The sequence below is a fragment of the Triturus cristatus genome, chromosome 8 (assembly GCF_964204655.1).
Source record: "Triturus cristatus chromosome 8, aTriCri1.1, whole genome shotgun sequence".
In the NCBI taxonomy this organism is placed as follows: domain Eukaryota; kingdom Metazoa; phylum Chordata; class Amphibia; order Caudata; family Salamandridae; genus Triturus; species Triturus cristatus.
In genome coordinates this window covers 890,085,693-890,109,861 of record NC_140591.1, presented here as the reverse complement: position 1 = coordinate 890,109,861, position 24,169 = coordinate 890,085,693, and the positions used below count along the sequence as shown (strand labels likewise).

The 24,169-nt window shown below is 48.9% G+C and overlaps 1 protein-coding gene across 1 annotated transcript in view; it reads right to left on the bottom strand.

The window, feature by feature from the left end:
• POLA1 (DNA polymerase alpha 1, catalytic subunit) overlaps positions 1-24,169 on the bottom strand; it is a 2,011,520-nt gene that overhangs the window by 1,595,240 nt on the left and 392,111 nt on the right. The window contains exon 18 of the mRNA XM_085622423.1: positions 10,626-10,715. Within this exon, the coding sequence (XP_085478549.1) occupies positions 10,626-10,715 (90 nt within the window). The remainder of the gene's footprint in view (positions 1-10,625; positions 10,716-24,169) is intronic.

Genomic DNA, 24,169 nt, shown 5'->3' with positions numbered 1-24,169 from the left:
TTTCCACGCAGAGCAATGCAAGACACTGACCACTGGTGCACAAAACTAGGGACCTGAAAGAAAACCCTTAACCCTAGAAGTCAGTTTGTAGAACGGGGAGGTTGGGTGGGGCGGTAAGGAATCTATAACTAACCTACGTTTCTTACTGATATATTGTTACCGAAGGTAAGTAACTTGTTCATCTGAAAGAAAGTTATAGATTCCATACCTTTGAATAGATACCCCAGCAATACCAACCCCAGAGGTGGGTCTGCGAACCAAGTTCACACCAGAAAGTCCTGGAGAACAGAACAGCCAAAGAAGCTATCTCTCCAGACTTGGCTGTCCAGGCAGTAGTGTCTTGTGAAGTGCAGCGATGCCCACGTAGCTGCCCGAGCGATATCAAGGGGGACTCCACGTCCCAAAGCAGTGGTAGCTGCGGTCGCCCTGGTGGAATGGGCACGCAACCCCACTGGTGGCTCCTTCTTTGCCAAGGAATAACAAGCTTTGATGCAAAAACGACCCATCTAGAAATGGTCAGTTTGTGCACGGCCCAACTTCTTTGGGGCCCACATAGCCAACAAAGAGCTGGTCATCCACCCGGAATGGTTTTGTGTGATCCAAGTAAAAGGAAAACGCACGCTTTGGATCCAGACGGTGGAGCCTCTCTTCCTCCTTAGAAGGACGCGGAAAAAAGGTGGGCAAAGTGATGGCTTGTCCAATATGGAAAGGAGTAACCACTTTGGGAAGGAAGGAAGTACGAGTTCTAAGGACAACCTTGTCCGGATGAACAGTCAGAAAAGGAGGCTTAGAAGAAAGCTTGGAGCTCACTCACCCTGAACACAGAGGTGATGGGCACCAGAAAGACAGTTTTCGAAGTCAGAAGCCTGAGATGACAGTTATGTAGTAGCTCAAAGGGAGCACACATGCGATATGTAAGAACTAGATTCAAGTCCCACTGAGGCATTACGAAGGGAACAGGAGGCAAGAGGAGTAATGCCCTTATGGAAGCGGTTTACATCAAGGGACTTTAAAACAGAAGGCTGATCAGGAAGCCTAAGAATGGCTGAAATGGTCGAGAGGTAGCCCTTTAGAGTGCCCAGAGAAGCACCCTGCTAGGCTAAAGAAAGGAGGAACAAGAGGACCTCTGTAAGAGGGGCGGAAAGGAGAGCCACAGACTTTGCTGTGCACATGCCACAAATTTGTTCCATCTGCAGCCGTATACCGTCTTAGTGGAGGGACGCCTGGCTGAGAAGGTAACATCACAAACTTTGGGAGGCAAGTCAAACGGCGCCAACTGCCGCCACTCAATCTCCACGCAAGGAGGTGGAGGCTGGACAGGTTCGGGTGGAGGACCGTCCCCTGCTGCTGCGACAGAAGATTCTCCCGAAGAGGCAGTCTGATCGGAGGATAGATGGCCATGTGTAGCAGCTCGGAATACCAGACTCTTCGTGCCAAATCCTGGGCCACAAGAATGACTTGGGCCCAGCCGGGCCTGATCTTCAGCACTCTGGGCAGAAGTGGTATAGGCAGAAAGGCGTACTACAGACTGCAACTTCACTCGCGATGAAAAGCGTCGCCTAGCGAGTGCCGCCTTGGAGATTCCAACATGCAGAATTGCTGACATTGTGCATTCTTTTGATGGCTAATAGATCTAATCAAGGCTCTCCCCACTGTTGAAAGAGACCATGCACCACCTCCGAGTGAAGACGCCATTCGTGATCCATCATGCACCTGCGGCTGAGTTCGTCCACCCTGGCGTTCAGGGAACCTGCCAGGTATTGAACCACCAGAGATATGCCCTGTTGTTCCAGCCATGTCCAAGGGCGGAGGGCTTCTTGGGCACCAGAAAGTAGTGGGAATAGCAACCACAATCTACTTCTGGGACAGGAACTCGCTCAATGGCTCGCTTGGCCAAGATTGCCGAAACTTCTGTTGGAGAAGGGCCAGATGATCCTCCGACATGGGATGGTACTGGGGTGGCATGGATAGAGGAGTAGTCTTGAAGTGAAGGGAGTTGCCCCTTCGGACTAGTTGCAAAACCCACCTGTCCGACGTGGTGCGCCAATGGGGGGGTGGGGGGTGATGGCAAATCCTGCCGCCCACTGGCGATTGGTGGCCCTGAAAGGTCAGACTAGGAGGGGTTTGGAGGCTGTGGCAGAGGGGGCTGTGGTGGACTGGCCCGTTCGCTGGCCCCCAGAACCACGGCGGTGGTTACCAACGTACCCAGACACGCAGGGGCTTAACAGTTTGCACTGGCCTGTGGCTCTGGGCGGGACGTGGCAGGGCATCCTTTCCATAGCCATGAAAGAGGCAAAAAGCAGACTGTGCAGGGCAGGTGGTGGAGAGGCCCAAGGACCTGGCCGTAGCCCGAGAGTCCTTAAAGCACTCAAGCGCGTTGTCTGCCTTGTCGCCGAATACGCGAGGGCCATCAAAGGGCATGTCCACAAGAGTGGATTGAACATCACCTGAAAAACCTTTCGACCTCATCCAGGCGTAGCATCGAAGGGCTACAGACATGGAAATCGTCCTACCTAGTGAGTCCGCAGTATCCAGCCCACAGCAGATGGTAAACTTTGCTGCGTCTCTCTCCCTTCGGCAAATGCACGGAAGAGTACGTTCCGGGCCTCCTCCGGGCACTGGGGAAGCACTTTCGCCACCGTTTCCTACACGGAGTGGGTGTAACGGCCCAACAGACATGCAGTGTTTATTATTATTTTTTTAGCAGAGTTTTATATAGCGCAAACTTGACCCGAATCCAATCAGGTATCAGAGCGCTTTACATAGCACCAGTTACGTTACATGAGGACGCACATTTATTTATTTTTTTGTTATGCACGGGGAGATTAAGTGATTTGCCCAGAATCACAGGAGGTTTAGCGTCGTTACCGAGACTCAAACCCAGTTTCCCCGTGTCCGAGGTCGAGCGCCCTAGCCGTTAGGCCAACTCCTCTCCCCACCTCTCTTTACCGACCGCAGGCCCAAGCTGGAGAAAGAAAACCTCATCTTCCAAAGATGGTCCAGCTTTTTGGATTCCCTATCAAGTGGTGCGTTAGGGAATGCGCCTTTAGAGGTGGATGCTTGGACCACCAAGCTCTCAGGGGTGGGGTGTTGGGAGAAGAAAGAAGGGTCGCCCGGGGCCAGGCAGTGGTGTCGGGCAATGATCCTCTCCACAGGAGCCCCATATTGGGCCTGGACCAGGTGCCCAAAAGGATGATAGTGAGGGCTTCATTAAACTGTAGCAGGGGCCCTGAAGAGCTCACTGCCGGCTGAAGCACCTCTGTCAGGAGGTTAGTCCTGACTGCCACCGTAGGTAACTGGAGGTTGAGAGCCTTAGCTGCTCTACGCAACACGACTGTATTAGGTTTAAGTATTTTTCTAACTTTATATGAATTGGAGATAGATAGTATCTGATTATTTGATGAAATGCTTGCGATATAAAAAAAATTTAAATAAAAAAATATTCTGTGCTAACTGTTGTGCCTATTACATCGGCTTTAATACTGTATTCATTTGAACTTGTGACTAATGTGGGTAGACCTCTTTCGTACTGTTTGTGGAACAGCTAAGGGATATTTTGCTTTTACTTTACAAATACACTACACACAATTCCACAGCACACAATCCCACAACTAACAATTCCAATACAACCCACATAAAAAGGTCTAAAGGTGGCAGAGCTTTCTCGGTCTTAATTCCCCAACATTCGAATCTACTGCCTGAGAACCATCGTAAAGAATCCGCACTCCTCCCTTTCAGGAAGCAACTAAAGACTCTACTGGTTAGGGAGGTTCTGGGCACAGTCTAAATCATCCGCCTAATGCTTATCGGAGATTGCTGGTGCACCTTGGTCTTCTCAAAGCGCTAAGAGACCTGTTGGTGATTACGTGCTATGCAAACTGCAGTTAAGATAACCCAACATAATTCCACTCCACACCACATACATCCACTACACTCCAAAACAAAGTACAGGTCAAAAGCATGATCATTTACAACGCCAATAGCTCCAACTCCCCCAAATACGAGACCTATTGCTTTGCAAATGCTTTTTTGGGAAGGTGGGAGCGAACACCTCCACTACTGAGACCCATTCTACCCAATTCAGGCCTAAAAGGGGTTACGCTAGAACTCTACACCAAAATGGGAGGGAATAAAAAAAGCTTCTGGTGGAAAGACAGTCTTGAAAGGTTGCACCTTTTGGCAGTCCCAGTGCTACGAATGGCCGCATGACAACACTACACAAAGTTTGTAAATGAAAATACACCAACAAAGTCACAAATTAAGAAAAATCCACATACTGAGTAAAGCACATATACAAAACCTTAATTCTTGAAAAAAAACTTTGAAGAAAGTGTGCTCTGACTTAAACACATTAAAGTTTTAACACACTAGAGCAAAACCTACACAATGAAATAAACAGCCATATACACCGTGAAATTAAAACACTCGCATGCTAATCTACTGAAAAGCAGTTACACATTAAAACAAATACAAACAGTAATATATAGTGACACACAAACACTGGTAAGTTCAGATGCAACGTGAATATCCTCACTTGCAAAGGACAGTGACTGGCACACACTCACTAACTGCACAACACAAAACAAGCATTAGCAAAGCTAATAGGTTGTGGCGCTGCCAGGGTTATTGGTGTTGACAAAGTTATTTAGCCCTGTTCTATAGTAGCACGGCTGCTGTTCCGCATGGCTGAAAGTCCTTGAAAAAAATGGCCATGTCAGCGCATTTTTGTCAAGCAGCAGGGGTGGGACAAGCAGGAAAGCACGGAAGCAGGTCAATCAACAACTCAAGCCGAGATCAGTAAGTCCGTGAACATAGTTACAAAATATAAAGAACTTTAGCAGCACATGAAGCGAAAGGAGCTAAGTGCAGGTGCCCACATTTGGTTGAAGGAAACTGAAAGGTAAGGAGTCTCTAATAAGTAAATACTGTGTCCATATTTCACAGGACCCAAGTTTCAGTTTAAACGTATATAAACTCGTGGAAACAAGACCAGCAAGTCGGCCTCCAAAACCTTTCTATGCAATAGTTACAATAATCCCTCAAAGCATTTGAGCATAAGAGAAAGTCAAATCTCAAATGAGTGTCTAACACATTCATCTACAGGACACTGGTTTCATTATTAAGCGCATGTAAACGCATTAAAATGAAGCTGGCAAGTCTACTTTCAAGTCTTGTTATACACCAGTACCAGTCATCCATAAAAGCGTTTAAGCATATGTAACTGTGTAAGTAAAAATGGTGAAAGATGGCAAGGACCACCTTACAAAGCCAGAATAAGCAAGACAAATGATACAAAACAATTTTAATGGGCCGCAAATCCTCACTTTGAAGTCTGAGAACGAAATGGAAACAATGCCCTCGGAAAAGAGCGCCTGACATTTGACCTCGGTATTTGAATGCACAGCAAATATGAAAAGATAAGAAATAAGATTTACAGGAGCTCAGAGCGAGTGAAAACACAAGCGCTCGTGTTGAGTGCTCTTTAACAAAGAAAAAGGTAGTCTGTAAAACAGTTGCTAAAATGGGAACTCTGGAAGGATAGTGGCCCTTGCTCTCAGAGGGCTAAACAAAGGAAGAGGTATGACTCATGCATTCTATGGACAAAAGAGGAGAAAGAGGAGAGCAACGATCAGGACAGCAAATGGGAAGCCTATGGGCAGGCTGAAGCCCAAAACGTATATACAACATGTCTCTTCTAGACCACATATGCTCCGTCTAAAGCAGACACCTAAACAGTCACTCAAAAAAACACGAGGAAGGACCGACTAGACTCAGCCAAACATATTTTAAACTATTCCACACCAACCTGCAGGAACAGTAATAGTAATAACCTCTTGTTTTAAAGCGAGCTTCGTTCTTAACTTATGCCATTTATAAGTGCTAAGCAAATGTTACTATTATCTAATTTCATAGTACACAATTAACCATCCTCAGAAAGAAGGCTGGCGACAAGCCCTCAGAGACCGCAGGAGGATATGCTTTTCCTTAAAGGGGAAGTGATTTAATGTGCCAGTTGCAAATAGGATGCTGCCGCAGTTTGAACCATGTACCATACTGTCAGAGCAATGGAACAGCTGACATGCTGTCTAAAAGAAGACAGACGGTCCGCATTGAGGACTGTCATTCCTTGTTTTCAAGCTTTGTATTCAGGGATTGGTGCTGCGATAACTAGAAAAAGCTGCCATTTGAGAGCAAAATTCAGTGGAAAAGAGTGGAAGGAAGGAGATCTCAACTGTATGGAAGGAGGAAGGTTGTGCATGGAAAGAGGAGAGACTGCACGATAAAAGGAAAATAATGAGAAAGATCAAGCGGGGAAGACAAATGAAAGACAAAATTGAGAAAATATGGGGACGAAAGTGAGTTCGAGAGAATTGAGGAAGATAAACTGCAGAGAAAAGAGCATGAAAAAGATTAAGAGATGACTGTGGGACAATGGAAGGAGAGGGTAAACTCGCGAAATTACATGGAAAAAATGAGATGCGATGACAATGTATTATAAAAATAATAACCTGCAAAACAGGGAGAAAGAAGAAAGAAAAGTGGAGAAAAAGTGTAAGAAATGGACATAAAATGTGTTGGAACGAATAAAGGCACATAGTTAAAAGACGAGAAGTGGAAGAAAAGAGGAGCGGAATATAGATGAATACGGTAAAGCAATAGAAAGACTAAGATTAGATTTATGGAGGTGAACGATTCTCTCCACAGGGTTTAAGCTGTTGTAAATCTCCAATAACCATCGCCATTTCTTTGGAACCATGAGGAACTGTATTAAGTTAGAAGATGAAGAACAAGCAGCATCCACAGTACTGCCAAGTTAGCCAGCAAGGGAAGAAGGACGTAGGAAAGTGGGTTTCTGTTGCAGTAAACCCACCAACTTTTTGCCAGATTTCTGAAGGTAACTTGACTGAGTGTGTGCTGGGAGCCTGCTAACCAGGCCCGAGCGCCTGTGTTCTTTCCCAAAACCAGTACCATTGCTCCCACAATTGGCACACCTCTGTCTCACATACAAGTCCCTTGTAAAAGTTACCAGTGGCACCAAGGGCCTGGTGATCAGAGAGGGTCCCCTCTGGGCTGCCGCATGTATTGTGCCACCCTAAGGGGCCCCACACCAAACACATACCAGTGCAGGCTATTTGTTGTGGTGTAGCTAAACTAAAAGAGTCGACATGGAACACATTCCCGGGAGCCATGCCTACACATCACAGCCTGTGGCATAGGTAAGTCACCCCTCTGGCAGGCCTTACAGCCCTAAGTCAGGGTGCACTATACCACAGGCGAAGGCATAGCTGTTGGAGCAATATGCCCCTACAGAGTGAGTCCATTCATGGACACTAAGTGCAGTGAAACCATTTTGAGTACATGGGCTGTGAGTTTGTCAACACAAACTCCACAGCTCCATGATGGCTTTACTAAAGACTGAGAAGTTTGGTATCAAACCTTTCAGCATAGTAAACCCACACTAATATCAGTGTTGGATTTATTATGAAATGCACTCAGAGGGCATCTTACAGATAAGGCCTGAAAAACGAGCACTTTTAGTGTATTGGCTGACTGGTGCTGACAGATTTCTGACCTCATGGGTTAACAGCTTTTGTGATCTCGGAGGTCAAAAACAAAGTCTGCTCTGGGTGGAGGTGCTTCACACCTCCACCTTGCAGAAGCAGCAGCTATTAGCAGTGAGCCTTAAAGGCTCATCTTGTGTTATACTGATTTGGGCAGCTTCAACTAGTGGAGATGCCTGCCCCCCGGATCCCCCGACCTAGCCTCACTTTTTGGCACCAGGACAGGCAGGAAAGTTAGTGAGCAGAGTAGGATAGTCCACTTTGGCTTGGCACACCTCTAGGGTGGCCAGCAGTGAAGGCGAAACCCTCTCTTCAGAATTCTCCATCTTGGTTTGGAGAATTAGGACCAATGAGAATAGGGATGTGCTCATATCCCCAAAGGAAGGGGGCACCCAAAGGGTGTAGTCACCCTAGGGGACAGTAGCTATTGGCTACTGCACTCCAACCTCAGTAACACCCTTAAATTTAGTATTTAAGGGCACCCCTGAACCATGTTCCTCAGATTACAACCTAAGAAGAAGGGGGACCGAAGAGCTGTGCAGCAGCAAAGAAGGAAGACAACTGACTTGGCCCCAGCCCTACCGGCCTATCTGCCGCTTCAAGGACCCTGCTCGCAGAAACCAGCGTGTCCAGCAGCCAGCAACCTCCAAGAACCCCAGAGATCTGAGCTGACTTCAGACTTTTCTCCTGTGGACACCGGATTTGTCCAGAAAAAAATAATCTCCAAGGACACCGGATCCAGGCGGATCTGCGTCCACGCTGCACCAGTCGCCCACAGCAGAGTCCAGGTGGCCCAACGATCCAGTGACTTCTCCCCAGCTATCCTAACCTGGGATCCTGCGTTGAAAAACCTCTGCTGAACTTCCCCACGACGCCTGCAGTCTCATCTTGAAGGGTCGGACCAACCGGATCCAGTGAGAAAAAACAGATGCCTAATGACACCCCTGCACCCACAGCCCAATACTTTGGGGTGCCCAACAGATGGTGTACCAGCATCCCCCGCTATCCAAAATCTCTCTAGTCGTTGGATACCTTCAGCTAGTCCTTTGGTCCACGCCTGCAGCGGTTTTCTTCAATAGAGGATCTCCATTGATATCTATAGGGCACTAGATGCCCCCTTTGCACACTGCCACCTCTGTGCTACTGGGGTGCAGCTTAGGTGCCACTTGGTGGCCTCTACAGTGCTTACCTCAACCCCCAAGGCCTGTGTCACTGAGCCACGGGTACTTACATGCAACCGGCGCCTCTTCGAGGTGCCCCCAGTTACCATGAGCTACCACTGGGCCCAGTGACCTCCCCACCTGGCCGCCCCACTGCCGCTGGTGGTGCAGTACCTACCTTGGTTCGACCCTTGCCCAGTGTTGGTCAAATCTCCCGAACACTGAACTTGTAAGTTGAGCGCTTTCCAGAAAATTACTTACCTGTCTTTCCTCCCATAGGATTGTATTGGTTTATCTCTGTGTTGATTCTGAGAATAGTACTAAGTACCTCTTTGATATTGAAAAGTATTACATGCACCTGTAAAGTATTTTTAATGCTTATACAAATATTTGCCAACTGTATACTGAAAGTATTGCATTTCTGAAAAGTCTACTTACTTGTAACGGAGTACCTAAAATAAAAGTAACAAGTCATATGTTTGTAAACATTGGCCTGGAGTTAGTCATTGAGTGTGTGTTCCTGCCTTGTACAAGTGTGTACAACAAAGGCATTCACACTACACTCTGATAAGCCTAACTACTCTACCCAGCTATCACTAAATTGAGAGCAAGTTATCTACTTTATCCTCCGCTTTACTTTTGGGGACTTACTGGACTCTGTGCACACTATATTTTTGATATAGCTTCCTAACAAGGAAAAGGAGCGTGCTTGGGACTACTACATAGGTGAAAACAATAGGAGCCAGTCAGTCTAGGATTCCCACATACTACAAAGGGTATCATGGCATTTTCTGCAGGTTTCAACAGATCAATAATGCAGCAATGGCAAAGGCGCTGTAAGTGGTCAAAAGGAAGGAACATTACAATGATTGTGCACCGACCAATAACAAAAGCTGATGCAGATTAGAAGTGATAGGGAGTCGGTGCATACTGTAGTGGAACAGTTAAAAATAACAGAAGTAGCCAGATGCAACCCCTTCCCAACATGTAATACGGCAGGCACAGAATCATGAAGATGCATTAGCCATTATTACCCATTGGTGCTGCTTTCATATTCAGTGCTCTACTTACTGTACTATCTCAACAGAACAGGAACACTCAGTCTGTCAGTGTGCGGAGGATGTGATTAGGCACAATGCAGTCATGCATAGTGAAGAGAGCCAATTGCTGAAGTGAGTAGACCCTTTGCTGTATACTCTGGTGGGCAGGAGCCAAAGGTGACTAAAGGTTAATCAGACCAATAGGTTTAGACAACCGGCCCAACGACGAGAGAGCGATAGGGAGAGATGCAGAGGTATAGACAAAGACCAAGAAAGAGGGCTAGATTTTGCATACAAATCTCTAAAAGGACTAAGGAAGCAAGCACTTAGAGTGTATTCAATTAGTCCACTGGCGGACTAAATTTGGAAGACAGAATACACCCGAAGTTGGTCTCCTGTGTCTTTGGAAAGAAATTATATGCAAGACAGCAGGGTCTTGCACCTGTTTACAGCATCACAGTTCAGATATATCAACTTATCAGAAGCTAGATATAAATATATGGGTGTATTAGCCATTTACTCTTTTTTAGAATGCGTAAGGCTGGCAAGACCACAAAAGCAGTCTAAGCATACCCTAAAAATGACTGCAAAGTAAGATGAACAATGGATTTTCTAAATAAGGTGCACTTCATCTGAAATGATAAAGAAGCATAAAATATTGGAAGGTTTTAGGCAATTGTTCAGAAAATGATTTGTGCAAGGATGATAACATACATTTTAATCAAAGAAAATTGATTACAATGGTTCATCCAGTTACACTTCACACTGAAAGGAAACTGTCAATTTCTTATTAAAAAATGCTGCTGTAAATTTTGTAATGCTAGTAAATCATTAGTATGCCAGTATTCTAATTAAACACTTACCACAATAACATCCGGATCAACTTTGTGGATCTTTGCAAGGAAGAATCCTAATAATGTCCTCTCCGTTAGGGCAATCTCGATATTTGCATTCTAATACAAAGAGAGAAAAATGTGTTTGGGTATGTGGCGACAGAGTAAGTATTTTTGTGTTTACTGTGCAGTACAGTTTACTGTTAAACCTGATCAAATTGACACAGAGTAAAGTGTAACTGACCCGGATTGTTGCCTGACAGGGATAATTTCGCCACTTTCAGTTTTGAAAATCAACATGATCTCAATGCGAGCATTTGTTTAAACGTATTTTCCTTCAAAGGCGAGATAATTAAATGTAAAGCATCTAGCAAACAGGTAAGTGTAACCTCCCATTCATAAAACAAGAATACATCCAAAATTGACCACATCTCCGCCTCGTGCAATTATAGGAGGAAGAAGAGTGAGGCAAGTCAACAGGGTAGCCACACCTACGGAAACAAACACTAAATATATGATACAATGTCTAGAAAAGTCTAGGTCAATTGTTTTGTATTCTGCAGGACAGAAGAGTAAGCTAATTGTCTCAGTGCTAGCATGGGGATCAAAATGAATTATTTAAAAAAGTAAAAGGAAAGGAGGCGTTTTTCATCGTTGCTCAAGGGCCAATTCTTCAGACCTCAAGATACTTACCTGTAACTGCAGTTATCCAGTATTGGTTTCTTTCACATATTCACATGCTTGAATCATTCCCCGTCGTCGAAGTGAGAGTCCCACGGTAACAAATAAAGCAGTAATTAAGAAGATTTCCTTAGTTTATCATGGAGGCAACCATGCATTTAATAGCCTATCTACACCTTTTCTAAAAAAGCATTGGCATAGCCAATAGGTCTCGCCTTTGGGGCCTTATAAGTGTTTAGAGAGCTATTGGCTTTGTTAACGTTTTTAATATGTGTTGAAGAGCATTGTGAATATTGTGCAGCATGTTTAAAAGTTATAAGTTATAATAAAAAAAGTGTTATAACCATTTGTCACCTTATATAGGGCCTAGAAGAACAAGTTACTTACCTTCGGTAACGATATATCTGTAAGAAACATTAGTTAGTTAGATTCCTCACCTTAGAATATCCCCAGGTGTCACGCTGGATCCGGAAAGATTTTTCGTCAGCAAATCCTTGCGCGTCGCTAGGCGTAGTCTGCGGCTCCGCGTCCATCGTCGGCGTCGTGATCGCCGGGATGACGGAGTACTTAAATGCCACCCTCGCGCGCTGACGTCAGTTCTTGTACATAGCTTTCCGCGCCAGGAACGTAGAGCCATGCAAGAGACAGACACTGGTGCCAAAAATTCTAGGGCCCTGAAAGGGATGACCTCAACCCTAGATATTGGTTCGCATAACGGGGAGGATGGGTGGGGCGGTGAGGAATCTAACTAATGTTTTACAGATATATCGTTACCGAAGGTAAGTAACTTGTTCATCTGAAAGAAACACGTTCGTTAGATTCCTCACCTTAGAATAGATACCCCAGCAATACCAACCCCGGTGGTGGGTCTGCGAACCAAGATCACATCAGAAAGTCCTGGAGAACAGAACTGCCAAAGAAGCCGTCTCTCCGGACTTGGCTATCCAGGCAATAATGTTTGGCAAATGTGTGCAGCGAGGCCCACGTTGCTGCCTGACAAATGTCCTGCAAGGGGACTCCCCGGCCCAGGGCAGTGGTCGCCGCTGTGGCCAGAGTGGAATGGGCCCTCAGCCCTATAGGAGGTTCCTTTTTAGCTAAGGAATAACAGGCCTTGATACACAAAATGACCCACCGAGAGATGGTTCGCTTGTGCACCGCCCGCCCCTTCTTAGCACCCACGTAGCCAACAAAGAGTTGGTCGTCCACCCGGAACCGTTTAGTGCGGTCCAAATAGAAGGACAGCGCCCGTTTTGGGTCCAGACGGTGGAGCCTCTCTTCCTCTTTCGAGGGATGCGGAGGTGGAAAGAAGGTGGGCAGTGTAACAGACTGTCCGATGTGAAAGGCAGTTACCACCTTAGGGAGAAAGGAAGGACTAGTCTTGAGAACAACTTTGTCCGGATGGACAGAAAGGAAATGAGGCTTAGAAGAGAGAGCCTGGCGCTCACTCACCCTTCTAGCAGAGGTGATGGCAACCAGGAAAGCAGTCTTAAGAGTCAGAAGATGAAGGGGACAATTATGAAGTGGCTCAAAGGGAGCACACATCAGATAGATCAATACTAGATTCAAATCCCACTGAGGCATTACGAAAGGGACAGGAGGAAACATGTGAGTAATGCCCTTAAAGAATCGAGAAACAGGGGATTTGGAAAGAGAAGGCTGATCAGGAAGCCGTAAGAAAGCAGAAATAGCTGAAAGATATCCCTTGAGGGTGCCCAGAGCAGAGCCCTGCTGGGCCAGGGAAAGAAGAAAGAGGAGAACCTCAGAAAGAGGGGCGGAAAGGAGCTCCACAGCCTTCGCTGTGCACCATGCAACAAATTTGTTCCACCTGCAGGCGTATACCGTCTTTGTGGAGGGACGCCTGGCTGCCAGAATAACATTACAGACTTCAGGAGGCAAGTCAAATGGCATCAACTGCCGCCGCTCAATCTCCACGCATGGAGGTGGAGGCTGGACAGGTTCGGGTGGAGGACCGTCCCCTGCTGCTGCGACAGAAGGTCCTCCTGAAGAGGCGATCGGGGGAATCGAGCGATAGACTGAGTAGCTCGGGATACCAGTATCTTCGTGCCCAACCCAGAGCCACCAAGATTACTTGGGCCCGGTCGTGCCTGATCTTCTTCAGCACTCTGGGCAGAAGTGGTATAGGCGGAAAGGCGTACAACAGACCGCAACTCAACTCGCGACAAAAAGAGTCTCCGAGCAAATGCCGCCTTGGAAATTCCAACGCGCAGAACTGCTGACACTGCGCGTTCTCTTAGGTGGCGAATGGATCTAACCAAGGCTCTCCCCACTGCCAAAAGAGGCCTTGCGCCACGTCAGAGTTTAGATGCCATTCATGATCCATCATGCACCGGCGGCTGAGTTAGTCTGCTCTGGCGTTCAGAGATCCCGCCAGATGTTGAACCACCAGGATGATGCCCTGATGTTCCAGCCATGTCCAGAGGCACAGAGCCTCCTGACAAAGGGTCCATGACCCCACCCGCCCTGTTTGTTGCAATACCACATGGCGGTGGTGTCGCACTCCGCTCCAGAAGGTTGATATGGAGCCGGGACTCTGCCGGAGACCAGAGGCCTCTGATCTCCGCCTCTCCCATGTGGCCCCCCCATCCCAGGAGGGACGCATCTGTCACCACTAAGGGCTCTGGTTGAGGTAGGGAGAGGGATCTACCACTGACCCAATCGCGGTCCGTGAGCCACCACTGCAACTGTCTTGCAGTGCCCTCCGAGATCAAGACATGGTCGGACAGGTTGCCCCGATGCTGGGCCCACTGAAACTTCAGGTCCCACTGCAGAGCCCGCATCCGCCATCTGGCGTGATGCAACAACAGGATGCAGGAGGCCATCAGACCCAGAAGCCGCAGCACCAACTGGCCGAAACCCAGGACAGAGGCCGGAAGATGGAAATCAGGGCCTGAATGTCCCGGACACGCTGTTCCGGAGGATAGACCCGGAACTGCGCCGAATCCATAACCGCTCCGATGAAGAGGAGCTTCTGGGAGGGACTCAGATGCGACTTCGGCACATTGATAGAGAACCCCAGCAAATGCAAGAGGTCGGCCGTAGTCTGGAGGTGGAAGACGACTGCCTGGGGCAAGCCCGCCTTCAACAACCAGTCGTCAAGATAGGGGAAGACTGGAACCCCTAATCTGCGCAGGTGAGCTGCGACCACCGCCATCAGTTTCGTGAACACCCAAGGGGCACTGGTGAGGCCGAAGGGGAGCACGGTAAACTGAAAATGCTCGTGGCCTACCATGAACCGCAGGTAACGCCGGTGGGCCGGCAGGACGGGGATGTGTAAATAAGCATCCTGCAAGTCCAATGCTACCATCCAGTCTCCAGGGTCTAGGGCAGCCAGAATCTGAGCTAAGGTGAGGATCTTGAACCTCTCCTTCCGGAGGAAGGCGTTAACGCTCCTGAGGTCCAAGATAGGGCGTAGGCCCCCTTTGCCCTTCTTGGGAACCAGAAAGTAGTGGGAATAACAACCCCGACCTACTTCTGGGCCAGGAACGCGCTCGATGGCCCCCTTGGCCAAGAGGGCCGTAACTTCCTCCTGCAGAAGTTTCAAGTGATTCCCCGACATGCGGTGGTACTGCGGTGGCATGGCTGGAGGGGTCGCCTTGAAGGGGAGGGAGTAGCCCCTTCGGACCATTTGCAGCACCCACCTGTCCGATGTGATGGTACGCCAGTGGAGCAGGTGATGGCGAACTCTGCCTCCCACTGGCGTGGAGTGGGCCTGACAGCTCGGACTAGGAGGGTTTTGAGGCAGATGGTGTCGGGGTAGATGTGGACGGACCGGCTCGTTGTCCCCCTGCTCCGCCTCGGCAAATTCCACGTCCGGGACCGCGTTGAAGCTGGTTCTGCGGCCTGTGGCTAGACAGACATGAGGGGAAGCCCCTTCCTTGGCCACGAAAGGGACGAAAAGCGGAAGTCTGCGGGCATGGGGCCGAGAGGCCCAAGAACTTAGCCGTAGCTTTGGAGTCCTTAAAGCGCTCCAGCGCACAGTCTGCTTTGTCGCCAAAAAGGCGACTGCCATCGAAGGGCATGTCCATGAGGGTGCTCTGGACATCCCCGTAGAAACTCATGGACCTCAGCCAGGCATGGCGACGAATCGCCAACGTGGTCGCCATTGCCCTGCGAGTCCGTTGTGTCCAGTCCACATCGGATTGCATGCTGTGCCGCATCCCGCCCCTCAGCAAGAGCCTGGGCGAGCCGTGTCCGGGCCTCCTCTGGACACTGGGGCAGCACGTCCTCCACCATATCCCACAGGGAGTGGGAGTAACGGTCCAAAAGGCACGCGGTGTTGATAGACCGCAACCCCAAACTAAGAGAGGAGAACAGTTTCTTCCCAAACTGTTCCAACCTTTTGGATTCCCGATCCGGGGGAGCGGACGGGAAGGAGGTCTGGGAGGTAGAGGCCTGGATAACCAGGCTCTCGGGCGTGGGGGGCACCGACAAAACTGGGGTCGCCCGGTGCAAGGCGGTGGCGCCGGGCCGCGTTCCGGTCCACAGGAGGAACTGTGGAGGGCTTGGACCAGGTGCCCTTCAGAACGTCAATCAGTGCCTCATTGAACTGCCGCAGAGGCTCCGAGGAGCCTGCTGACTGTTGAAGCACTTCAGTGAGGAGATTAGTCCTCACGGCCACAGCAGGCAGCTCCAGCCCAAGTGCTTCGGCCGCCTTGCGCAGCACCACAGAGAATGTTGCACCTTCCTACGAAGCCACGGACAGAGGAGAGATGAAGCCAGTGTCAGGGGAGGTATCAAGAACATTGGCATCCCCCAGTTAGTCTGCCCAGTCCTGAGATAACTGGCCCTGCCGTGCCAGAGGGTCCTCAGACCCCTCCCAGTCGTCTCAGTCATCCGATTCCTGGTACACAGGTGGAAGGATCGGAGCCGGGCGGAAGATGAACCTGTCACCCATCATCGTCTGATGTGGCGCCGCTCCGACGCCGGGCCTGGACTAAACCGGGGAACGGCGTCGTCCGAAGGCGGCGCCACCGGAGGGGTCGGCGCCGGCAGAGGGGTCATAAAGTCGACCGGGATCCAGGCCTGGATCCAGCGGGGGCCTGCGGCGTCGGGACCAGAGTTGACGACGGCGCCGGGGCTGGAGCCGCCGGCTCGCTAGGCCTCCCAGTCGAGCCTGCAGGGCCCGAAGGCGCACCGGCCGGCGTCGACGGCGGAGCCAGGCTCCTCATGGCCTCGAGGAAGCCCCTGATCTCCGCGGAGTCGCGTCAGACCCAGGGACCGGAGGGTATGGGGTCGGACGGGACTCCTGCGGCTCTGACGGAGCCGCGCGGGTGGTGCCGCCCTCAGCAGAGTCGCGCGACCGGCGAGGGGAGCCCGAAGAGCGATTTCGCCTCTTCGACTTCTTGCTGTGCTTCGACTTACCGGAGCGCGAAGACTTTGACCCCGACGAGAGGTGATGACTGCGGCCCCGCGACCGGTCCCTCGACTTCCTCCTCAACCGAGACCTTGAGCGGCATGGAGCCGACTGCCGGAACTCGAGCAGTTTGCGGGACAGCTCCCGCCTAGCCTTCGAAGTCGAGGCCCGGCAGTCGAGGCATGACTCAGCATCGTGGTCGGCCCCAAGGCAATAGAGGCACCGGCAGTGGTGATCCGTAACCAACATCAGTCGGTGAGAGGCGTCACGCTTTGAAGCCAGGCATCCCTATCGGCACCAGAGTCGAGGTCAACTGAAAATGGAACCAAAAGAGTTCAAAAAGTTTAGTCAAAAAGTGACTAAAAGGGTATGCTCTGCCCGGATCGGCGCTTACTGGCGTGGACAAAAGAAGCACTGACGTCAGCGCGCGAGGGCGGCGTCTAAGTACTCAGACGACGTCATCCCGGTGATCACGACTCCAGACGCGGCGCCGCAGACGACGCCTAGCAACGCGCAAGGGTATTGCTGACGAAAAATCTTTACGGATCCAGCCTGACGATATTCTAAGGTGAGGAATCGAACTAATGCGTTTCTTTCAGATAACATTATATACAACTGAAGTACCCTAATAAAAACCACAATTAACACCAAAAATGTGTTCTATTTTTTTTGTTTATGCAAAGCTGCCAATTTTTCACAGCCTGTTCTAATGCTTTTTTGTTATAGTTTTTATTCTTCAGTGTGGGCACTTCATCATAGTAACATAACGTGTATTTGTAAAGCGCACTTTCACCCGCAAAGGGGCATCTTGGTGCTGAATAACAAACGTCTATTGGTTACCCAACTTAATAGTACTAATTTTCTCGACCTCAGAAAGGAGTACATTTGCCGGAATTTGGACCTGTGACCATGAGGTCGAACACAGTCACCTGCAGTGAGCACAAATACATGTAAAACCTGGGAAACATGGTGTAAGTTGAGCAGAGTGCATGTGCATAGCCAATAGTTCTCGCCTTTGGGACCTTAAGTGTTTAGCCATGCAACAGTTGATGTTGTTGCACCAAGGATATTGTGCTGCATAACTAAATACTTATAAGGTTCCAAAAGAGACCTATTGGCTATGCCAATGATTGTTTTTTGTTTTTTTCAAACTGTTGATCCTGTACAGTGTGCCACGATGTACCTCGCCCGACCATGCAGCGCTGCATCAATCAGGTGCTGAACGAAAGCACTTGAATTTCCTGTGAAGGGGACGAAGGGATTCAGTCCTCGATAAATAACGGTTTCTGGAAGTGCAGGAACTAGGACCGCAGCGGGTCCCGGCTGAGAAATGCCACCATCATTGGAAGGGCCAGCAGTGACATCCCTTATCGAGGTCAGGCTGGGGTTGGATAAAATCAGTGCTATCAGCGGTTTGTCACCCGTGGCTCTCATTTGCACAATATTACACCTGAATCATTAGTATGCGCACAGTGAAGTGAGAGGGCCGTCAAGTGCCACTGAAGAGGCACTGGGTGCTACATTTACTATCTGCCCAGAGCAGAGCTTGGGTCTCCAACCATGCCTGTGTCCTAGTGGGGGGAAAAAAGCCCAGTTTGGGGAAGGGCGTGTGACACCCAGATGTCCCCTCCCCTCGTTTCCCAAAGCCAGGAGAGTTCCACAGATACGGGTCTCTGAGGGACATGTGAACACTGAAGAGATGTGTAAAAAAGGCACCACGTACTCCTGTCCTAGGGGCACCAAAGACTCCCTAGTGGAATCGTGGTTCTTCCTGCTTGAGATCTGTGCGCCCCCAAGTATTCACTAGGGGACGGTTTTTGGCCCAAGCCCAGGGCGCCAATCATCAGAGGTGAGAAAAGAACTGTCCACAAAGGTTCTGCAGGCAGCAACATCCGCTACCTTGGCTTCAGAGATTCCCTTGAAGTGCTTGTAAATGTTTTTAATGTGCTGCAGTCACTGGTTTTTTTTTTAGCACCCTATCAACCTCCTACCTTGCCCTCCCATCTGCCTCTCAACCCCCTGAACACCCCCCGCCACACATCAACACCCCTTCCCTCTCCCAACAAAAAACTTAGAGCCAGCCTGTGGGCGTTACATTGTGGGTGATTAGGGTGAGCCTGGGGGGTGCGGAGATGTGTGATCTGAGGCAAGTCGCTGTTTTGATGCTGCCAGGCAAGGACAGACCTGTGAAAAATGGCTGCTATCTCTTGTTTATTCACCAGCTGTAGCGAGGGCGGTACATTTCTCTCCGGCCAGGGAACTACTGGAGCAAGTATGCACCAGCAAGACAGGATATCCATCCTCCACCCCACCCCACCCTCCCACCCCACTACCACAACCACCACACACCTGTACTTGGAATCGGAGTGCAAAATCACTTCAGCTGCGTGTCGTTATTGGGATGCAAAAAGGTCTTAGAATGGTTACACAAATCTTTAACATATCTCCTTGATTCTTTGATGTGAGAGGCAATGGTCCTGGTAAGAGCAGGAGGAGTGGAGGAGTAGGGGAAAGGGGGGGGGGGGGGGGGGTGTCTCCAGCGGGGCCATTCGGCTGAGTAAGGTGGACCGTCTTCACATGCAACGTGCTCATGCGGAGGCAAAGGAAAGCAAAATCAAAAGATGAGGTGCGAGGAAGAAACTGCGTGCGCATCACGGGGGGGGTAAGTCCTTGTTCATGAAGCCAGCCAAGGGGCCGGCGCACTGAAGGAGACGAAGGGCTACCTCCGAGACGGACATCCCCCTCCCTGATACACATTGCCAAGCTCAGTCCCACCAGGGGGCGGTGATGGGAGCATTCATTCATTCCACATAACATCACACCCCTGGCAGACAGCAGCTCGGGTGCAGGTCACACTTCGGATATAGCCATGAAGTCATCACACCCGCAGGAATGAAACTGTGAAAACCACCACAACACTGAACTCCAGAACAGACTGAGCGTGTAAGTGGGTCAAGACAGGACGGCATCTCTCACAGCATGAAAGCACCACTACCCTCCCCACATCCATACCTCCATCAATCCGAGAGCGGCGGTGCGAGCATCAGTTCCTACAAGGCCTCTTCATTTACGTAACTTGTCCCTTCGGACCACTGGAACATTTGAATTTAGAAAGAAGCCAATCAAACCCATTATGCAATATTCCATGTAAAAAGAATCAAATTCCTCCCTCCAGCACTGGTGGCGACCACTTTAGGACACAACACTGCTATGAAGCATTTTATAAATGCTATGATAAAACTATATATCATGCTTTCCAATCTCGCAGGCCTGGAGCAGAGGTGCACGTTAAAGAAAGTGCTAACCACCTCCTAAGTGATAGAAACAATGAAATAAAATTTCACACATGGTTGTCACGGAGAAGCGCTTCACTGTACTGTGCACAAGAACAGTACCACCGCCCTATACCAGTGGAAGAGGCCAGACTGCACTCAGAAAAACAAGCACGGCTGAGAAAGCACCGTGTTTGCTTTATTAGTAACGTGAGCCAAGACAAGATAGGTATTAGGGAGGAATGCTGCTGGCACAACGTGAGCCTGTGCTCGCTCCCGGGCCCCTTGGCCATGGGAATGAAAGTTTAGAGGGAAGGTAGGACATGCACCCGTCTTTGGCCATTTGCGTGCTTTCATTTTTGAAAGCCACACGCAAAGGCCAATGGAACGTGTGGGAGGAGGACAACCCACACGCAGAAGTCTGAAGTGATTCCAAGAGGCCCTCTCCAAGAGCAACGCATGCGCGCTGCACTAGGCAAGACCTAAAAAAAAGACCAAACTTAAATACAACCAATCAGTAACCACCAACCTCAAGAACCTTCCCAAGAGAGGCTGAATCCCTCAGATTTTCAAGCACAAGTGTGCATATTAATACCAGAGTGTAAGGGGAGCCTCTTCGGGGAGGAGGGTGGGTCGCATGTGAATCTATGAAAGATACCAATACTGGATAACTGCAGCTACAGGTAAGTAACTTATTTGTTATTGAGTACTGGAGTATCTCATGAATTCACATGCTTGAATCAAAATAGCAAGCAGTAATTTAAAACAAATAAGCACTCTTAGTGGATGGTGGGTAGTGCAAATAATATTTCAAAATGTATTCACAGGAGTATCTTGTGAAAGTACAGGTGTAAAAGTAAGTGCATATAAAGGCGTTGACATCTGAAAAAAACATCTATCAGCTTAAACAAGTATACCGTCTTCCATAACCAATAAAAGGTATATGTTCAAATGCAAAAATAATATTGACAATAAATAAATCCTCCAATTAAAGAGGCTCACCTTACTGAAATAAATGACATAGGACTGCCTTTCCCACTGCAGCATCAGCACATTGTGTTGACTCCAGGCAGTAGTGCTGTGTGAATGTATGTGTCATCTTCCATGTCGCAGCTCTGCAGATTTTGTCCAGTGGCATCCCTGCAAACATGGCAGCCAATGTAGAAACTGCTCTTGTGGAGTGCGCTTTCACTGTCTTAGATAAGGTCTTGCCTGCTTTATCATGGCAAAACTGAATTGTTGCTGCTATCCATCTTGCAATGGTGGCTTTACAAACCGCATTGCCCAGACGACTTTGCCCATAGGCTTCGAACAGTTGATGTGTTTTGCGGGTAGACTTAGTTTTTGGCTAGTAGAATTTATGACATCTTTTGATGTCTAAAGTGTGTAGGGTTCCTTCCGCCGGTGTAGAAGGTTCAGAAGAAAGTCATGAGAATAACAGGTTTGTTTGAATGGAATTGCGAAGGAACCTTAGGGATGAATTTGTGATTCGTCCTGAGAATAACCATTTTATCTGTTAAATGAAGAAAAGGATGTTTTATAGTGAAAGCTTGTATTTCGCTAACCCTTCTAGTAGATAAGGAGAGCAAGAGAGGTACTGTCCACATCAGGTATTTAATGTCCGTTCTATAGATGGGTTCAAACTGTTACTTCATCAACTGCGATAGGACTAAATATAAGTGGTCACAAACTGGGGTGGCATGGTGAGCCAAAGAATGGTGGATTTAACCCAGATCTCTTGACTGGGGGTGAATGTTTTGATTGTTCAGCATTCTGTCCATCAATTGTGTGTCTTTTGCTTTCTCGCCCTAAGTGCGCCAGGTATGCCCAGACGTGGGTCCCGGGCTCACTGTGCCACTGGAATCAAGCTATCCAGGCCGATGAGGGCTGCAACCCCGAAACCGGTCCTAGGATGCTTGTTTCCAGTTCAGGGGGAACCTGGCTTGGCAGTTCGGTCTGGACTGTTCCCATGAGGCACGGGGTCAAGACTGAATTGCATATGGCCGGGTCTAAACTGGGGTGGCATGGTGAGCAAAAGAATTATGGATTTAACCCAGATCTCTTGACTGGGGTGGGAATGTTTTTATTGGTTCTGCATTTCGTCCATCAATTGTGGGTCTAAGTTCAAAACAGGCGGCCTTCGATGAATTGCTGTCTCTGGTAGACGAGAGAGATGGATGCTTTGGGAGCGGCTATATCGAGAAATAGCAGCTAGATGAACCTTGACTGAAGAGTATAGAACCCAGATTTTGCCAGAGACAGTAAATACAGTAAGATTTGTTCTGGAGCAGAAAAATACGGATGTATTTTGTTTTGACGGCACCAAAGGCAGAACCACTTCCATTTAAGCCTGCATGTCTTGTTGGATTTGCACAACATTTGACGATAAGGTCTTTACACTCTTGTTCAATAGTCAAATCTTTGAATTTAAAGAATTCAGGAGACACACATGCAATCAACACATCTGACCCTGGTTCCTGGTCAACAGAGTTGGTGTCAGCAGCAGACGGATAGACTGGGTTTCCGAGAGGAGGAGAAGTTCCGTGAACCAGTGCTGCCTGGGCCACCTGGGGGCTATTAAAAAAAAAAAAAGGCTACAGTGCTCCATTTTCATTAGGAACTTGGGTATCGATGGAATGGGTGGAAAGGCGTAAGCATATATTCCAGACTAACGCATTGAAAGGGCATTCCCCCCTGAGTTTGGGAGAGGGAATCTGCTTGCGAATAACTAGCATTTGGAATTTGTATGGGTCGCAAATAGGTCCAGCGCGGATTTCCCCAAAAGTGCAAAAATCCTGTCCAGCTGGTCTTGTCCGAACTCCCACTTGTGACTGTTGTCTTTAGTCCTGCTGAGGGTGTCTGCCAGAGTATTCTGAAGCCCTGGAACATGCACTGCCTTTAGGGATATACTGTGAAATCTGAGCCAGCACCAAAGTTGCTGGGCGTCCTGAGAGATAGCAAGATATTTGGTTCCTCCTTGTTTGTCGACATAAAACATGCTTGTGGTGTTGTCCGTAAGGACCAACACCCATGAACCAGCTACTCACCTCTGATAACAATGTATCAGTAAGAGACATATTACAGATTCCTTACCCTTACAATTAACCCCAGGCGTCAGACTGGATCCGGAGAATTTGTTTTGTAGCAGTACCCCTGCGCGTCAGTAGGTGGAGTCTGTTGACTCCGCATCAGTCGTCGGTATCATGGTCACTGGGATGACATCACAGTGTCTACTTAGACGCCACCCCTGCGCGTTGACGTCAGTTCCGACACTACTTTCCACAGCAGAGACGCTGAACCATGCAAGACGCTGACCACTGGAGCACATAACTAGGGCCCTGGAAGGGAGTCCCTATTGCTAGAAGTCAATTCGCAGAACGGGGAGGATGGGTGGGGCAGTAAGGAATCTATAACTACATATGTCTTACAGATACATCGTTACTGAAGATAAGTAACTTATTCCTCTGAAACGGTCAGTAGTTCTAGATTCCATACCTTTAGAATAGATACCCCAGCACTGCCAACCCCAGTGTTGGGTCTGCAAACGAAGTTCACACCAGTTAGTCCTGTAGAACAGAACGGCCGAAAAAGAAGTCTCTCCGGACTTGGATGTCCAGACTAATGTTTTGTGAACATGTGCAGGGATGCCCATGTGGCTGCCTGGCAGATGTCAATGAGCGGAACTCCACATCCCAAAGCAGTAGTGGCTGCCGTCGCCCTGGTAGAGTGGGCGCGTAGTCCTACTGGAGGTTCCTCTATCACAAAAGAATAGCAGATTTTGATGCATAGGACAACCCATCGAGAGATGGTACGGTTGCGCATGGTCCAACCTTTCTTGGTGCCTACATGCCCACAAAGAGTTGATCATCCACCCGGAAATCTTTAGTGCAGTCAAGGTAGAAGGACCCTGCACGTTTTGGGTCCAAGCAGTGGAGTCTCTCCTCCTTGGAGGGGTGCGGGGCGGGAGGAAGGTGAGCAATGTGATCGGCTGACCTATGTGGAAAGAGGTAACCACTTTGGGCATAAAAAGGAGGGCCTAGTACGAAGGACCTCTTTGTCCGAATGGACAGCAAGAAAGGGGGGTTTGGAAGACCGAGCCTGAAGCTCACTCCCCATGTGAGCAGAGATGATGGCAAGCAGGAAAGCAGTCTTTAAACTAAGATGACGTAGAGGACAATTATTTAGTGGCTCAAAGAGAGCACACATCAGATAAGTAAGGCCAAGATTCAAGTCCCACTGGGGCATTA